Raw genomic sequence first — 16,906 nt, forward strand, 5'->3', positions numbered from 1 at the left:
TGTTTTGGTCAAAAGTCTCTCGAGCTCTATTTCGAGTTTTTAGTTGTCTACTGTTATCCCCGAATCTTGGAAAAATCATAACTTCCCCATACAAAGTCAAATTTGGACGTTCTTTTTATGTACGCTCACGGTTTAATGTTATCTACAACTTTAATTTAGATACTTAAGGCTAAAAACTATTTTATTGAAACTTCGCATTTTTCGTTTAATCGGTGTTGCCGGTTTTGTCGGAAATCTTAGAATGGTCATAACTTCTTCGTTATAACTCGGATTTCAGTGTTCTTAGTATTTCTGTAACCCTTGACACAATATCTAACATAATAGATATTCTTATAAAGACTTTTTACATACTTCATTTTCGAAGTAAATTTCATTATTTTAAAGGTAGCTACAATACTTGACTTTTTAGGTCATTACATAAAGTCGAAATATCGGGTTGTCACAATTTTGGTCGTAGACCCGTTCCTACTAAAGGAAAACTCACCTCGTACGACTGACTGCTGGAAACACGAGTGACAAATCCCTGTCTGCTGCTCTAGCGACTCTCCGACTTTAAAGGTCCTGAAATGCAACAAAAGCTCTGGATCTATTGCCCCTTATTGAATCACCAAGGGTTTCCTTCCTTCTCCTAACTTCAAAGCACACAAAAAATGGCAAGAAAAAGCTTAAGAACACTCAATGGCTGCTAGGGTTTCGAGAATGGGCTGAGGAGGTGATGGGGATGGGGTGGAGACCTATAATGTTGCTTAAACAGGGCGCAAACCCTAGGGATTAGGGTTTCCCCTTGATGGACCTACTCGTCGAGTCCATGCTTCGACTCGTCGAGTAGACCACTTAAACCCCGCGATCCAGCTGGCATCTACTCGACGAGTTCGGGCTACCAACTCGTCGAGTAGCTCTTAAAAATAAACATTTTAATGAGTTAAATACGTACCAGGAACGGGGCGTTACACATGGTGCATGAGTACACTGCATGTACTCATGCGTACGCCCCACATACTGACTTGCCAACCTGTCAGAATTTGGGACTAATTTTGATACAATAAGGAAAGATTCAAGAATGCTAATTGTACCTCATTTCGGAATGTTACACTATACACTTAAAAGGACGATTTGTACCCCTTATATATATTAATATTAATATTAATGATTTTAAGTAATTAAAAATTAAAGAATGGCCTACTCTCTCCCTCTCCTCTATCTCTCTACCTTTACCCTTACCACTATCATGTCATCCCTTTCTTTCTATCTCTCTTTGCACCATTTTTGTACATAAACACATATAGATTAAAACACACACATGCATACACATGTAGAAAACGATCATAAAAAATAGCACATTCCTTTTTTTATTCGTCAAGAAATCAAACAACAATGAAGAGATCGAGCATTAATGGAGAATGTTGATGGTTTTCAACAATCAACCATTTAGTGGCTCTTGATTCTTCCGCGATCTTGAATCGCTGTAACCCTCTAGGTTCTTAATTGCTTTGATGTATTCCATATTCAATATGATTTTTTGCACTTCTTAGATCTATGGTTTTATTGTGCTTTGATTTCCACATGGAGGATACGAACTTAAATAGATGTATGGTCATAATCGGACTCACGAGAGAATACACAATTCACTAAAAATCAACATCACTCACACCTAAGAAATAAATAGAGAGTGAAGTATGGTTGAAATTGAACTCGCTAGAGAAGGGGGGGGGGGAAAGAAAAAGAAAAAGAGAGAAAGAGCAAGGTTAGATCTAAAAACCCTATCTAGGTGATGGAGTTCATTTATAGATCCCGAACAACCGGAGAGTGGTGGTGTTGAATGGTGGTAGTGGTATTGATCGATGGTGATTGTGGTTATCGAAATGTGAAAGTCGGCTCAGGCGAGGTGTATTCAACAACTGTTATAGCGAAGATAAAGGAAGGGATGATAGAGATGTTTATGGATGCGAATCGGCTGGATGAATGATGTGATATTGGAGATTTTGAGTGTGACAATTGTGTATCGAGCAACTCCGTTTCTTAGAGAATTAGCCTAATTTCTTGTTGGGATTCAATATGTGAAATTGTTACAAGAATTCAAATCTTGTAAATCAACACTCAATTGATTGTATTTGTGGATCATAAAGCTGGGATTTTTCATGCTATTTAGGACATTTTCATCTAAAATATAGGTGAAGATGGAGGATGCTGGTGGCAGTGTGGGTGGTGGTCGTGAGGTGTGATTTTTTTGGTGGAGATGATGTGTGTGTTTTTTTGAAAGAGTTTGGTAGGAGTGATGACTTAGGTGAGCTGGGGTGGGGTGAAATTTCTTTTTAGTTTTTTAATTAAAAGAATAATAAAATAAATAAAATGAAATTAAAAATAACTATTTTAAGAGCATATTCATCTTTTAGCTGTTGTATGGACTATTATGCACCATCAAACAAGATAGTATTTAAAACTAGATTATTATGCACCATCAAACCTTTTAACTAGGGAGGTGATTTTGCCATTGAAATATTTTATCCATCCACATAAAAATTAAGTGTATTGACAATAATGCCCTTAATTTTAATTTAGAGAGAGAGAAAAAAAATCTTGTGCATTTGTTTCCAAAAGATACACCACACTCATTCCTTCTTCTTTACTCCTTATGCACCTCTTTCACTTCTGCAGATTCAGGCGTGATTACCCTCCAAATGAAAAAACGCAATCATCTCCAAATCGATTTCTAACCATTGATACACTCAATTGTTTATACCCACATCCGCTTTCAGTCGATTAAATTAGGGCATGAATCGATTAATTTGCATCAAAGGTGTGAAATTAAGTCTATATTAATCAGAGCTTAAATCAACTCTAAAATTACTTTTTTGTGGTGTGTGATTTCTTCATTTATTTTTTTAGTTTTGAGATTTCAGTATGTTTTTATGGGTATGCGATTTCTTTATGTGTTTTTTCTTATAATTCTTAAATGAGCTTGCAATGCTTTTCGTTTTGGTATTGTAATCATCATTTTTGGGGCAAAGTGCAAACATCGAAAATTGAAAGATTATGGAATTTGAAAGTCAAAATCAAAAAGTCAAAGTTAATGAAGTAATCAACAATCAAAATTGATTTTGTTTTAGATGCTAAAACTAACGATGAAGTAAGATGTATTTGTTTTATATATGTTAAAAGGAATGATGACACAAAGTAATCAAAAGTCAAAATTATTTTTTTGTAGATGGAAAAATACAGTGAAAAATTGAAAAAGCTAAATACATAGTTGTGGTTTGATTTGGCTTTGCCGATGAAGAAATGTATTGTTTTAGTGATGAAAGTGATATATTTAGAAGAGAAATAAGGTGATAGAGAATGTGTTATGAGAGGATTTTTCTCTCTTTATTATTCTAAATAAAATTTAAATTAGTCGAAGGGTATAATAGTCCAAACATTTGTTTTTAAGTGGATGGATAAAAAAATCTTTGGAAATATCAGCTCCCATTGAACTAAAACAACATATTTGACAACCAAATTCACCATTCTTACAATTTTGTCGATACATTACCAAAAAAGAAGAAAAAACCTATAGACAAAAGACGTAACGTTTTCTATGGTTGTCATCGGTGTTAAATTAAATTTGGTAAACCACGCTACTGAATACTTGATTGCGTAATTTCGTGTAATTTTTATTTTAGCCCAAAAAGAAAGTATAGAGGCATAGAGCTCCCCCGCCTTCTCGTCACAGACACAGGCATCACCAGAATTTCCCAGTAACAAAAATGCGCAACAGGAGGTACCTAGCTTCCAGCGATGACGAGGAAGACGACGCGCCTCCGCAGCCATCACCGAAAGAACCGGAAATGAGGTCTAGTCAGCGGAAGAGAAAGAGGATGAAGTTTTACGAAGACGATGACGACGAAGAAGAAGAAGCAGCAATTAAGCAAGTAGCCAATTCGAAACGAGACAAAAAAAAACCCAAGGACGATGAAGAGGACGAGAAAGAAGTTTCCCCGCCACCAGAAGATGACGAGGAAGAAGAAGTACCTGTGGAAGACGCCAAACCAATCGGCGACGTTGTTAGGGTTTCAGGAAAGGGGAAAACAAGGAGGAATCATTATAAATCGTTCGAATTTGATGGCCTTTCTTACGAACTTGTGAGTGCCTTTTCATGTAATAATTCAGATTCCTTTGCATTTGTTCCTTGTTATGTGGTTTAGCATGCCTGATGTTCTCTTACATAGTCTGCCATACTTCTGAATTACGAAGCAATTTTATGAGAATCTAGGGAGTGAGTCTAGAGTTTAGGATTGGTCTGCCTGCAAAGTAATAAACTTTTTCTTCTCAACTAAAATTCTAATGTATCTGTTGGTTATTCTATAGAGAAGTATTTTGCAGTTTTATTATCTGCATCTAAATAGATTGTAGGACTTGTGAATTATGAAACACATTCTTCAAGCTCATGAAAGAGGAGTTCTAGGATTTGGCTTTGCTAAATTCAGTTGATCGCTACACACTGTGATCTATTTATCTGTTCAGTTATTCTGTCAGATAGCAAAGTTCCGTTTGATGTTAACCTAGTGCACCATGAATAAATTGCTCATGCAACCATGTTTCTGTCTCCGTGGATGTGCAGGAGGATCCTGTGCTTTTAGTTCCTGATCCTGAAGGACCAAACAAGAAGCCATATGTGGCTATAATCAAGGTATTATCTACTTTTCCAAATCAAAACTTTTATGGAAACTTGATTCTTAACTTACATATCATGCACAGGATATTACCGAGACAAAAGATGGGAGTGTAATGGTAACAGGACAATGGTTTTACAGACCTGAAGAAGCTGAAAAGAAAAATGGTGGAAACTGGCTATCAAGTGATACACGGGAACTGTTCTACAGTTTTCACAGAGATGAAGTCCCAGCTGAATCTGTAATGCACAAATGTGTTGTCCACTTCATCCCTGCAAACAAACAGATCCCAAGTCGTAAACTCCACCCTGGTTTCATAGTCCAGAAAGTCTATGACACCATTTTCAAAAGACTCTTCAAGCTTACAGACAAAGATTATGAAGACAACATGCAGCATGAAATCGACTTACTTGTTCAGAAAACCATGTCACGTTTAGGAGACCTTCCTGACATCAAGCTTGAAGATCATGACACAGAAGAAGATCAATTAAAAAGTAAAAGACTGTTGAGAAGAAAGAACATGAACATGACACCAATAGATGTTAGTAGAGATGAAGAAACAACAACAAACAGGTCATCTGGCCCATTATCAAGATCAGAAACACCAGGAAGCTGTACAAGTAATCCTTCAGAATATTATAACATTCTTGCAAAGAACAATGCTGTAACTAGTGATCATCATCGTGATAGATGGCTTGAGAAGCTTCTAGAAAGTGTTCAATATGTCTGCAGTAATGTATCTGAAGACAAGAATGATAAAGTAACAGGTTCAAATTCAAAACCTTTGTGGCCTGTTGATGCTGTTGTTGCTGTAGCTTCACTTGAGAAAGCTTCACATGAGTCTCTTTCTTCTGATTATCAGAAGTATAATCAGAAAATGCGTCAATTATGGTTTAATCTCAAGGTTTATTTATTTATTTATTTTTTTAAACTCTTCATTTCTTAATCAGCATCTTTAATTCACAAGGTTTTAACTTGTATAATATTTAATTTACAGAAAAACGCACAGTTAGCACGTCGCCTTCTAAAGGGAGAATTAGAAGCTTCAAAAATATTAAACATGTCACCTAACGAGTTGAAGGTATGTGTTTTGTATTTTTAACAATCTTGAAATTTAAAAAAAAAAAAACACAAAATCTAAATAAAGAAAAAACTTTTAGGAGGGATTGACAGCAGAGGAGATAGCAAGTAAAGAGCCTGAAGAGGATGCTCAAGTGCAGGTAATATTTCTTTCTTTCTATTAATTTTGGTGGTTTTTTAAAAAAAAAAAAATAAGTAAAATAAGAGTTTGGCGTATGTTTTTTTTATTATGTGAAAAGATGACAGATGCACGATGTAAAAGATGCACAGAGAAAAAAGTGCGATTGATAGAGATCATATCAGCTGGACATGCAGATAGATATCAGGTAACAAGCTTTGTTATGGGTGAAAAGTAAAGTAAAGTAGAGGGGCTATTTTTGTAAAAAGAGTAAAGTAGGTTTGTATTGTGTGAACAGCTTGAGTGTACTGCATGTGGTAACATGTGGTATGCTTCTAGAGATGAAGCATCGAGTCTTACAATAGATGGGCCCAGTTCTGCAAAGACTGTGGGGTCCGCACCATGGGCCACTGCAAAATTTGAAGATGTTGAAAAGAAGCTGGTCAGTCCTCGTGACCACCACCCTCCTCCTCCTCCTACTGCCGCCAGTAGTGATGGTGGTGTTAAAAAAGTAAATGAGCCGGAAAAACAGAGATCCTTTAACAAGTCTAAGGTTGAGGACCAAGATAACCTCCCACCACCACCACCACCACCACCACCAAGTGATCATCATGTAGACTAGTTTTGACTTTTGATAGTTGGAATCATATATCATTATATTATCATGAAAAGCTTACAAATGGAAACAACAGTTAGGTAAATTCTTGTGTGTTTTTTATTAGATGGATAGGTTGTCCATCCAGGAAATTTTGTGAAAGGTCTGTTTTGCCCTTGGGTTTCAGTTTGGTATTTTTCCCCATTTAAATATGTTACGGGTAAAATAAATAATGATATCTTTTTTTATAAAGAGTTTTTTTTAGACTATTGGATTCAAATTTCTTACATCCAAAAAATACAAATTTTACAATTGTTAAAAATATTAGCGTGAGAAAAGTTGGGCGGAAAAAAAAAACAAAAATTGGGGAGAAAAAAAAAAAGCTTTATGGTTTGATCCATTAAGTTGTTATGTTCATATTAAGTCAAAAAGAAACCATCATATATCATATATAGCTGTGGATATTAAGTGCTTAATTTATTAAGCTCATGAAATAAAAGAGAACTTTGTCTCGCTGTATAAAGCATCTTCATTTTTTCTTTTGATACCGTGTTTTCTGCTCTCTTTCGGTGTGTTTGTATTTGGTGGGCATGGGCATATTTGTCGTGGGAAAATGTGGACCTTTAGGATGTTTGATGTAAGCTTTGGGGTCAAAAAGAAGGATCCGTTAAATGTTTGATATGAATAGTCGTATGTGTGGGGAGAATTTGGTAATTTTGTTTTATTGGGGGTTTTAGACCACATCCTTGACTGGTTCTAATTTTGTTTTGGGGTTTGAACGTGGTGTGATAGACTGATAGGAGGGGTAGGTTCTTGATCTTGATGTTTTGTAGTTGGTGACATAAATTCACTATATTATAACCCACAACTTAAATGACATCGTAGATGCATAAGTTTCGCTTACATATAAAACAAAATCATTTTGAAAAAGAGTATGTTTATGGGTTACGGAATCCGATTTCGTATTTTTCATGTTGAAGTTGACCCGAGTTAGACAAAGGGGTCTGATTTCATTGCCACATCATTTTCTCTTTACTCTTCTCTTGGATAGGAAATTGTAACATTTCACTTCTTTATTTTTTAAGTATTTTTAATAAATATATAAAAATGTAATTTATTTATAAATAAATTCAAAATTAATAAAAAACTCAATATTTCAAACTAAAATGATAAAAATTACATAAAAGAAACTAAAACATAAGAATAATTTATTAAGTGTATCATTTTGAATATTCAATTCACGTCCATCGACAATATGTAGTCAAGTTTTGTAAATATGTTTTACTAAATTAGCGCAAAGGTTGTGATGTGTATCTCAATTAATTATGTACTTCCATTATGTTTCCTGTGTAGTGTGACATATCAATCTCTACTATTTCAAAGGATTGTAAAATTTCGTTTTCATCGCAGTAGTATATCATATTTCCTTTGTCTTCTAAAATCATATTATGTAATATGATGCATATTTACATCAAGTGCTATTTCCACATCCTTCCTAGCTTCTTATGGAACTATCTTAAACTTTAATCATTTTTCGTCATCGGGACATATCCATGATTCGACACATATAGAATACTTAGGATACATATCGTATTAGTAAGATACTATCCCCGTTTGTATTATAGTCCATTCACTTCAAATGACAAGTCATACGCCTTTCTAGGATGCATGTCATTTGACATTTGTTCAAAAACATTAATGTCATTGTTGGGACTCGCGACATCAAAGAATGCATGTCAAATATATAGAAGATACGACACTATTGCTTTTATGATCACCTCACATGAATTAACCATATCATGCATTAAGGCACATTGCCTACGACTACATATAATTAATGATGCCTAGCATTCAAGGAAACCCATATTGTTTTCATAATTCACATACAATTGTTACATGTCATTTAACGTATGGTTACACAAATATCATACGTCGTAAACCTTAATGACACATTTAGCACACTTATAGACAGTATCATGTGTGGTCTACTCATACATCCTCATATATACTCATCTAATGAGTTCACTCTTATGCCATATGCTAATTAACAAATCATAGTTGTGCTTTTTTGCAGCGGAGTAAAACCTTTCTTACATCTTGCATCCGTATCAATTGGAAACAAATTCAAACATATTCTTCAAGTCATCAACTATATGCAATAATAATTGTTTCATCAATTGGAATCATCCTCAAAACTTTTCGGCGTACATGACATCATCGACAAAGTAGTCTTGTACGAGATGCTCGTAGGCATAATGAACTCTCGGTAAAAGAGTTTTGTATTATGAACTTTTTGTTTAAAACAAAAGCTAAAAGTTTCTATTGAGGAATAAATATTTTTTAATTTTTTGAATTTATCTTAAAAACGAAACGGTAAAAGTTTACAAAAAATTTCAAACTAACGCACTACCACTACCGCCACCACGTTATAAATTTTAGTTAACCTTTAAAATCCGAGTAAAAGGTTATAAAATCAACAAACATCATCACGTTTGAGTTAATCAAACTAGAATCAGAATTTGGTCTATATTTCGGTTATGATTCATGGGTTTACTTTAGTGATTAACGATCTAATAGTAAACTAGTAAAATACTAACCTAATAAATTATATGCCGGCTAAGGCTAACAATATTAATCCACAAATAAATTTTAGCACGCATCAATTTTGGGATATACAAATCTCTTGATAAATCTTTTACAATAGTATTGGAATATATATATAAGACATCATTGGAATTTATTAATCGTTTTTGTTAAAAATTATGCTAATAAATTATGTAAAACTCTAAAAATCTATACCCTTAATTCATAATTTTCTTCCTAACACCCTCATTTAGAGATTTTCATATTTCACAAGGAATTGTATTGGAAATTTATAATTTGAAAATGTATTTGTTCATTTATTTACAAAATTATTCCGGATTATTTTTATCGTGTCGATAGTCGATACTATATATATTTATATTTATATTATTATAAATTTCTAGAATATAAAGGATGACGTTCACCATCCGACACGTATGCATTCCAAACTCTACGGTCTCCGGCGGCACGCAACACTTCCCTCTTCTCCTCCTCCTATAAACCACATAAATTCTTTCCCCCAAATTAATCGCTAATCTTCTTCTCAATCCTCTATCCACTTTCCTAATTCAGGTTCTTTCACCACCTTTTTCCTTTTTTAATTTCTTCCATGATCATGATCATCATCACGTGTACTGTATATAGCCCTAGCTTTAATCTTTAAGCTTCTTCTTTCGTTTCAATTTGGTTAAGTTAACTGCCTTTTTTTTAATTTTTCTGTGCATATTCTTCGATTTCTGGAGTTCATTTGTTATAGAATCGGACGTATTTAAGCTGTTTGGTGTTGTAATTTCTCAATTCGGGTGAATTTTGGGGATTTCTGTTTCGGATTTTGATTGTTGTCGACCAAAGTTTGTATCTTTATTGTTGTTGTACCTTTCCCCCTTTTGGTGACAATCAAGAATAATTAATCTAGTTTTCCCACAAAAAGTGATTCCTTCAATTTAATACTCATCCGTTCACGGAATCAATCAAGTAAATTAGGGTTTTCGATTCCGCAATTTTTAAGAGCTTCGCAAACTTGTAATTTGAAGTCTGAAAAATGCTCGAATCAATGGCTGCAACATCCCTGTTAGGGCCTACACCAATTTTAGGGCACCATTGGAGACAATCGTCAGGTAAACGGGTTTCAATGAACCCTAATCGCTTGTCCAAGGTTTACGCAATCAAAGCTCAAGCAATGGAGTTGACTAGAGAGATCTACAATTTCAAAGAAGAAGACAGATTTCAGAAGAATTCCGATAACCAATTCAACACTAACCATAACCTAGACAGAAAACCAGAGTCATGGCCTCCAAACAATAAAGCAGATAACCCATCATTACAAAACCCATTACTTCGTCAACACCAAATGGGCTGTGGCTGGTTAGGTGCCATATTCGAATGGGAAGGAGTCTTGATAGAAGACAACCCAGATCTTGAAAAACAATCATGGCTTGCACTTTCACAAGAAGAAGGTAAATCCCCACCTCCTGCTTTTCTCCTGAAAAGAATCGAAGGCATGAAGAACGAACAAGCAATCTCAGAAGTCTTATGTTGGTCAAGAGATCCATCTCAATTGAAAAGAATGTCATCAAGAAAAGAAGAAATCCATCAAGCCCTACAAGGTGGAATCTACAGATTCCGTGATGGGTCCCGCGAGTTTGTGAATGTTCTAACACGTTACAACATCCCAATGGCTTTAGTCTCAACTCGGCCACGAAAGAATCTTGAAGAAGCGATTGGTGCAATTGGGATTAATGGTGTTTTCAGTGTTGTGGTGACTTCTGAAGATGTTTATAGAGGGAAACCTGATCCTGAAATGTTCATGTATGCAGCTCAGTTGTTGAAGTTTATACCTGAGAGATGTATTGTGTTTGGGAATTCTAATTTGAGCGTTGAAGCTGCTCATGATGCTAAAATGAAGTGTGTGGCTGTGGCTAGTAAGCATCCGGTTTATGAGCTTAGTGCTGCTGACTTGGTGGTGAGGTGGCTTGATGAGCTGTCGGTTGTTGATTTGAAGAATCTTGCTGATGTGGAAACTGAAACTGAGGTGGAAATGGAGTTGGAGGAGGGGAATGTGCTTCCTTCTTCAAGGGTGGCTGTTGATGAGCATGATGATGATGATTTGTGGTGAATTATGTTGGATTTGTACAGTAGTTTTATGGGTATAGTGTTAATTTGAAACGATGGAACTGTGTATTTGGTGTACTTTTTATAGTTTATAAATGCGGGAAATGGAAAATGTAAAGTGGTAGTCTGATTAGATTACCGGTTATAGCATGGTGTATGTATCATATAATATGTGTTTAATATGTATATATATAAATCTCTGAATTTTCAAAGTTGTTGCTTCTTGTTCAATTCATGTATATGTCTCTTTGAAGCATATTGTCAAACAATCGAGTATAATTATTATGATGTTGGTGATGATGTAAATATATACTCTATTGAACACTTGAAAATTCATCATACATATGTTATCTTTTAATTAATACATATGTTATCTTTTAATTATTTATTTAAATAGCGGATTTTTTTTTTTAAATTTATGTATAGGACATTGGTTTGACAATGATGAAGTGATGATTATGTAGGATCAAGGAAATTAAGAAATAGAGAGTGACGATATTGTTTTTATATTTATATAATATTTATTAGATAGTTGATGTTGTTGGAAAGATGAATCATTGACGATGCGCTTGGTCGAAAAAAAATTTAGTTTGACTATTTTTTTTAGTTTTCTTCAATTTTTTTTCTAAGAAAAATGAAAAAGAGTTATAAAACATTCAAAAAATATTCCAAAAGTTTTGTAAGAACAGAGATTTAAATTAAAATTATTTTAATTAAGTATAACTTTAAAAGTACTAATTGTTGTTTCCTAGAACTTTTCATATATATATATATTCTAAACTATAGTCCTTAAAGTATTCATACCGGTGTAATATTTAAATCCTTGCGAATGGTGGACCACTTTGGCTATTCATCAATTTTAGAAAGACAATGTAAAGATATAATATTTGATTGATTTTTAAAAATTGAAAAAAAGATGAAGTTAGTGGATGATGGGCTTACAAATCATGTTGCAATGTTTGCAAGAAGTAAGCTTACGTGGAATATATCTATGTGGCAAGTTGAAGTCATCTGCAAGATCGGATGCAAATGGTCTTACACCTATACCTTACATTTATACTTACATGCCACATCCGCAATTACGCCCCATCTCTACTCGGCTACCCCATCATCACACCTACCACTCCGTATCCATCTTTATCCCAATCAACGAAAATATAAAGATATAAGGAGAAATACTGTAATTTTATTATTACTAGAGGACCGTTTCTATAATTTTGCATTTCCTGTTATTATGCCGGGACAATTTTTGTAATTTTTTTTTCTATTTCATGCAAAATGTATTATGAAATTCTTCAAATGTATAACACATAAGGCATTTTTGTAATTCTTGCGTGGGAGAGCTATAGTTTGATGTGCCCTTGAGAATAATGCACAACCTTTCCTAAATGTTATGTAAGTAATATGTTAAATATTGTATTATTTGAAATTAAAAAAATGAAAAATAAAAATTAATAGAAGATACACATTCGAACATGTTTTAGAATTTTTCTAAAATGATAGAATAAAAACTCAATTATTTTTAAGCACACACTGTTTTTTAAATTTTCTACTAAACACTAAAAATGAAAACCCTAATCTTTTTGTATAATCTTTTCCCACTAAACCGAAAACTGTTTTCTACAACTAAATGCACTCTAAGATATATATATATATATATATATATATATATATATATATATATATATATATATATATATATATATATATATATTTGGATGAAATTGCAATCAAGTTTTAGGTAATGGAAATTTCAAAGGGTAAATTTTAATAACAAGTGAGATACATGAAATTCGCATACATACCCGCAAACTCGATGGTTATTAACTAATCAAGTAACCAACGGAACATGATAAGGATATGATTTTGTATTCGGATATATGACTGAAATGACAAATATCCTTCTCGTTACCATCTCTATCACCATCCCTATCGAACAATCATCTCACATACATAAACATTAAACTGGATAACAATTTAGATGAATAATTAATGAAGACTTTTAAAATTATTTCAAATTTAGAAAAGCTTATGAAATACAACATATTTAACATTGCCGTCATATATGCATCAAAATAACAATTTAAAGGTCATATTGACATGCTCAACGAGTCTAACAACATGTAGTTGGTCACGAATTGTATAAGTCAAATGTAAACTACAAAAAACATATAATGATGTATAAAGATACGAAACAAAATTAAAATGAATGAATGATGATACTTGACAAAGACAAAAATAAGAACAATCGTTGTTCTTCAAGAATTGATTGTTGAATATAAATCATTGATTATCGCATATAAATCACATCAATTATCAAAACTCATTGTAATTAATATCTTAGATGATAAACAACCTATTTATAATTGTCGAAAACCTTAATTGGGGACTCATAGCGTATCAAGTTTAGGAAACTATTAACATTATTAAAAAGAACTAAAACAATATCCTTAAAATGCCTCTAAACATCACATTCTATTCGACTAAAAGAATATTATATTTAATGTATAATCTCTCTATAAATTTCAAAATAGTTTTAAGAATGATTAAATCAGATCTTAAGCTTGTAAACTGTAATAGTGATGGGTGACGACAGATATCACTAATTGATATTAAATTCTGAATATACTTTTGCATTAAACCTTTTCCACAAAATTATCTCAAAGAACAAGGAATAAACATGTTTTAAGAAACAGTCAGCTGGCAGCTCCTTTCTTTTCCTTTTAATGGGCTCGGCCCACTACATTCAACAAAAAATAAAACAGGCCTACATCACGAATTGGCCGAACATTAGAATCTAATATTTCTTTTGACCTGAAATTTGTCAATAACAAATTCATCATGTAGTCGGTTTCTTGGTCTAATTAGGCTACGATAATCCACCTTAACAAGCAAAAGGAACACGTAATCACAAAAGGGATAATTAGTTTAGATCTAAAGCCAGGATTCATACCTTAAAAATAACAAAACAATGGCAGAAAGCTTTACTCCTTTCCAAAATAGGGGGTACTTTCTAAAAGAATTTAGGGATCGGGCAACCATCTATTAATATTGGGGGGCAAGGGCAATGGACCTCTTGAGGCCCTGAGAGCCCAAAAAAACCTTATATCTAAATAATTTTATCAATAAAATATAAATATTAAGCATATAGTAATCTTATAGGAAAATTTGTATTATATTTCAATTATTAATGAAATATCTACCCTAATAAATAAGAATGATTTTGCCACATGTCATTTTCTTATTTAATTGACCACTTGTCATTTTGTCATTATTTTGAGATATATTTATTTTCCACTTGTCATTTACTTCATTTTTTATTTCCAATATATCATTAATATAACTTCCATAAATTAAACCTACCATAATGACTATTAATTTCAAATTTCAAATTCTAAATTTTAATTTCAATTTCAAATAAATTTACAGTTTAAACCTTTGTGTTTAGCATTTTGTTATAATTACCCGTTAGGATACAAATTTGATAACTAAACATATAATTTTAATTTATTTATTTTTTGCATGTTTTTTCTCATAATTTTCAGTTATCTTAAATTTCAAATTCAAATAAATTTCCCATTTAATCATTTATATTAATATTTTGTTTTAATCAACCCGTATAATATACGGGTCTCACACCTAGTATAATATTAAATGAGATAAACATACGTAAAAGGGACGAACTAGATAAAAAATGATTTCAAAGGAAAACAGAAAAAAGAAGGAAGCGACTAGCCGACTAGCGAGGGTAACAAAGAATTACGGAGGCATGGGAGGAGGAAACAAGGGATTTCAGGGTGGCTACGAGGGAGGCTTTTCTTGACCTTTATTTACACCCCATTCCCGAGTTCAACTTAACAAGAGAAAGGAAAGGAAATGGGTGGAAATAAGAAGAAAATAAAAGAAATTGGTGTTTCTGAGTTTCATTAAAGTAGGGAAATGGAAGGAAGTGAAGGGAAATGAGAGGATCACTTTCCCTCCTAACTTTGCTTCCGATCTGGGAGGATTTGGAAAGAAAGAACAAAATGATTCATTTTTCTTCAGCTTCTCTCCAATTCGGGAACACAAAAGAAAATTTTGTTTTCCTTTCCTTTCTCTTCTTTTCTCTTATGACTTTCTTTTCTCTTCTCTTCTTTTCTTTTGTTAAACTCGGGAACGAGATGTTATTTATTTTTATTTTTTAATTTAAGAAATCAAACGATGAACACGATGGTAAAATGTTAAATATATTTCACTAATCAAATGTTTCTTGAGAGAATTACAGAGTGAAACTTCAAAACAATTAAAAATGATCTAAAATCTTCTATTTAAACTAAAACAAAGTTGCAACTAGACTACAAGTTCAAATACGAAAGTGATCCGTGTCCCTTAAAGTAGTGTAATATAGTTTGTCATGTGTAATATTGAAGACTGTATAATAGACTAACCACATCAGACAAATAAAATAAAAATACTGTGTTATTTGACAACATGCACATTTAAATACAAATTAAATAAAAAATTATATTAATAAAATTAAATAAAACTCACACTAATAAAACTACAATAATAAACTTAAATAAAATTTACATTTGGTTTTTACTTTTTTCATGGATTTTCCTTTTCATTGCTAATGTCATGTCGAGGTCCTTTAGTGCAACATCATCGGTGGACATCTTCAAGATTTGCATTTTTTTTTTTTTCATGTGTGGCTTCCCTTTTAAGTTCTATTATTATGCTTTTTGCAATTGAAGATGTTCTCAAACTTTTCCTGGCTTCCCTTTTTCTAATTGCTTTTACTTTTGCATCCCTTTATCATTCCAATCGGTGGTTGAATGGGGTCTTACAATGTAATCTCTTTGACATCATTGTTGAGGTTGATTGATGTACGAGAGTTTGCCGTTTGCGTGTATTCGTTTGATTTAGATGTTTTGTACCATTTGTTGGATTTTGTTGATTGTGTAATACATTCACCTTAAGTGCCATTTTGGCACCATTTTGAGAACTTCTCATACTTTGTGATAGGTAAATGCTTTACTATCATTGTTGTTCCGATATCGTTGAAGAGCAATATTTAAGTTGTAGAAATCATTTTTTTCACTTTTACACATATTGCTATGACTATTTAAGTTCTCAAGTCGCGCCATTTGGCAGCAAAGGCATCGTTATTCCGATAAACACGCTTCCCATTTCCACGTGAAATCTAAAAACCGCTCCCAAAAACTTTTGGCAGATTGGTGGTTCTAGGTAAGGTTATCTTTGGAGATGGATATCCAAGCACGAGCTATTAGGTCTTCCTCGACTTCATACTAACTCCTAGGACCTTTTTGTGTTGTCGCCATTCTTTAGAAGCTTTATGTAATTCTAGTGGTTGTGTTTCGGCAACCAAATCTGGTGCCGATTCATGCCCGTGTTGTGGTTGACAAACTGGAATTTTTGTTAGTGGGTTTTTTGTTGCAATTGTTGTTGGAAAAGGTTTTTGTCGAGATACGGGGATTGTTGAGGTGTTGTGTTAAGAGGGAGCATACCGTTTTGGTTTGGGTTTAGGTGGTGGTGTGTTTGAGTAAAAAAATAGATGAGAAAGAATAAGGTGTGAAGAGTATAAAATGAAAGATTGTGGTGTGGAAATATTATTGTCAGTAATTAAGTATTTCTAAAGAAAATATAAAATAATTTCATTTTTTTAAATGTAAAATGATCATTTTTTTGCTGTTCTGTTGTGAGGAATGAAGAATGGTTGGGATCATACTTGGACACGCCAACAATAAACAACACAAGAGGGGCTGTGTG

General features: G+C 33.1%; 1 protein-coding gene and 1 pseudogene across 1 annotated transcript; both read left to right on the plus strand.

Moving 5' to 3' along the window:
• Nucleotides 1–3,569: 3,569 nt before the first annotated feature.
• Nucleotides 3,570–6,706, plus strand: LOC145058271 (bromo-adjacent homology (BAH) domain-containing protein). Its single transcript, XM_079006200.1, has 7 exons — nt 3,570–4,118; nt 4,598–4,666; nt 4,735–5,553; nt 5,647–5,730; nt 5,810–5,869; nt 5,969–6,055; nt 6,146–6,706. The coding sequence occupies exons 1-7, from the start codon at nt 3,744–3,746 to the stop codon at nt 6,467–6,469; spliced, it is 1,818 nt and encodes a 605-aa protein (XP_078862326.1). The 5' UTR covers nt 3,570–3,743; the 3' UTR covers nt 6,470–6,706.
• A 2,754-nt stretch (nt 6,707–9,460) lies between these two features.
• On the plus strand, nt 9,461–11,349 carry LOC145057935 (5-amino-6-(5-phospho-D-ribitylamino)uracil phosphatase, chloroplastic pseudogene; annotated as a pseudogene).
• Nucleotides 11,350–16,906: the final 5,557 nt, after the last annotated feature.

Source organism: Lactuca serriola, chromosome 6, assembly GCF_051521515.1.
Source record: "Lactuca serriola cultivar US96UC23 chromosome 6, Lser_US96UC23_V15, whole genome shotgun sequence".
Classification (NCBI taxonomy): domain Eukaryota; kingdom Viridiplantae; phylum Streptophyta; class Magnoliopsida; order Asterales; family Asteraceae; genus Lactuca; species Lactuca serriola.

What these genes read in the sequence shown, in the direction of transcription:
- LOC145058271 (XM_079006200.1), top strand. Translation starts at nt 3,744, where the DNA reads ATGCGCAACAGGAGGTACCTAGCTTCCAGCGATGACGAGGAAGACGAC. An exon ending in ATGGCCTTTCTTACGAACTT is followed by an intron (nt 4,119 to 4,597) that starts GTGAGTGCCTTT and finishes GTGGATGTGCAG; the next exon opens with GAGGATCCTGTGCTTTTAGT. An exon ending in GACATGCAGATAGATATCAG is followed by an intron (nt 6,056 to 6,145) that starts GTAACAAGCTTT and finishes TTGTGTGAACAG; the next exon opens with CTTGAGTGTACTGCATGTGG.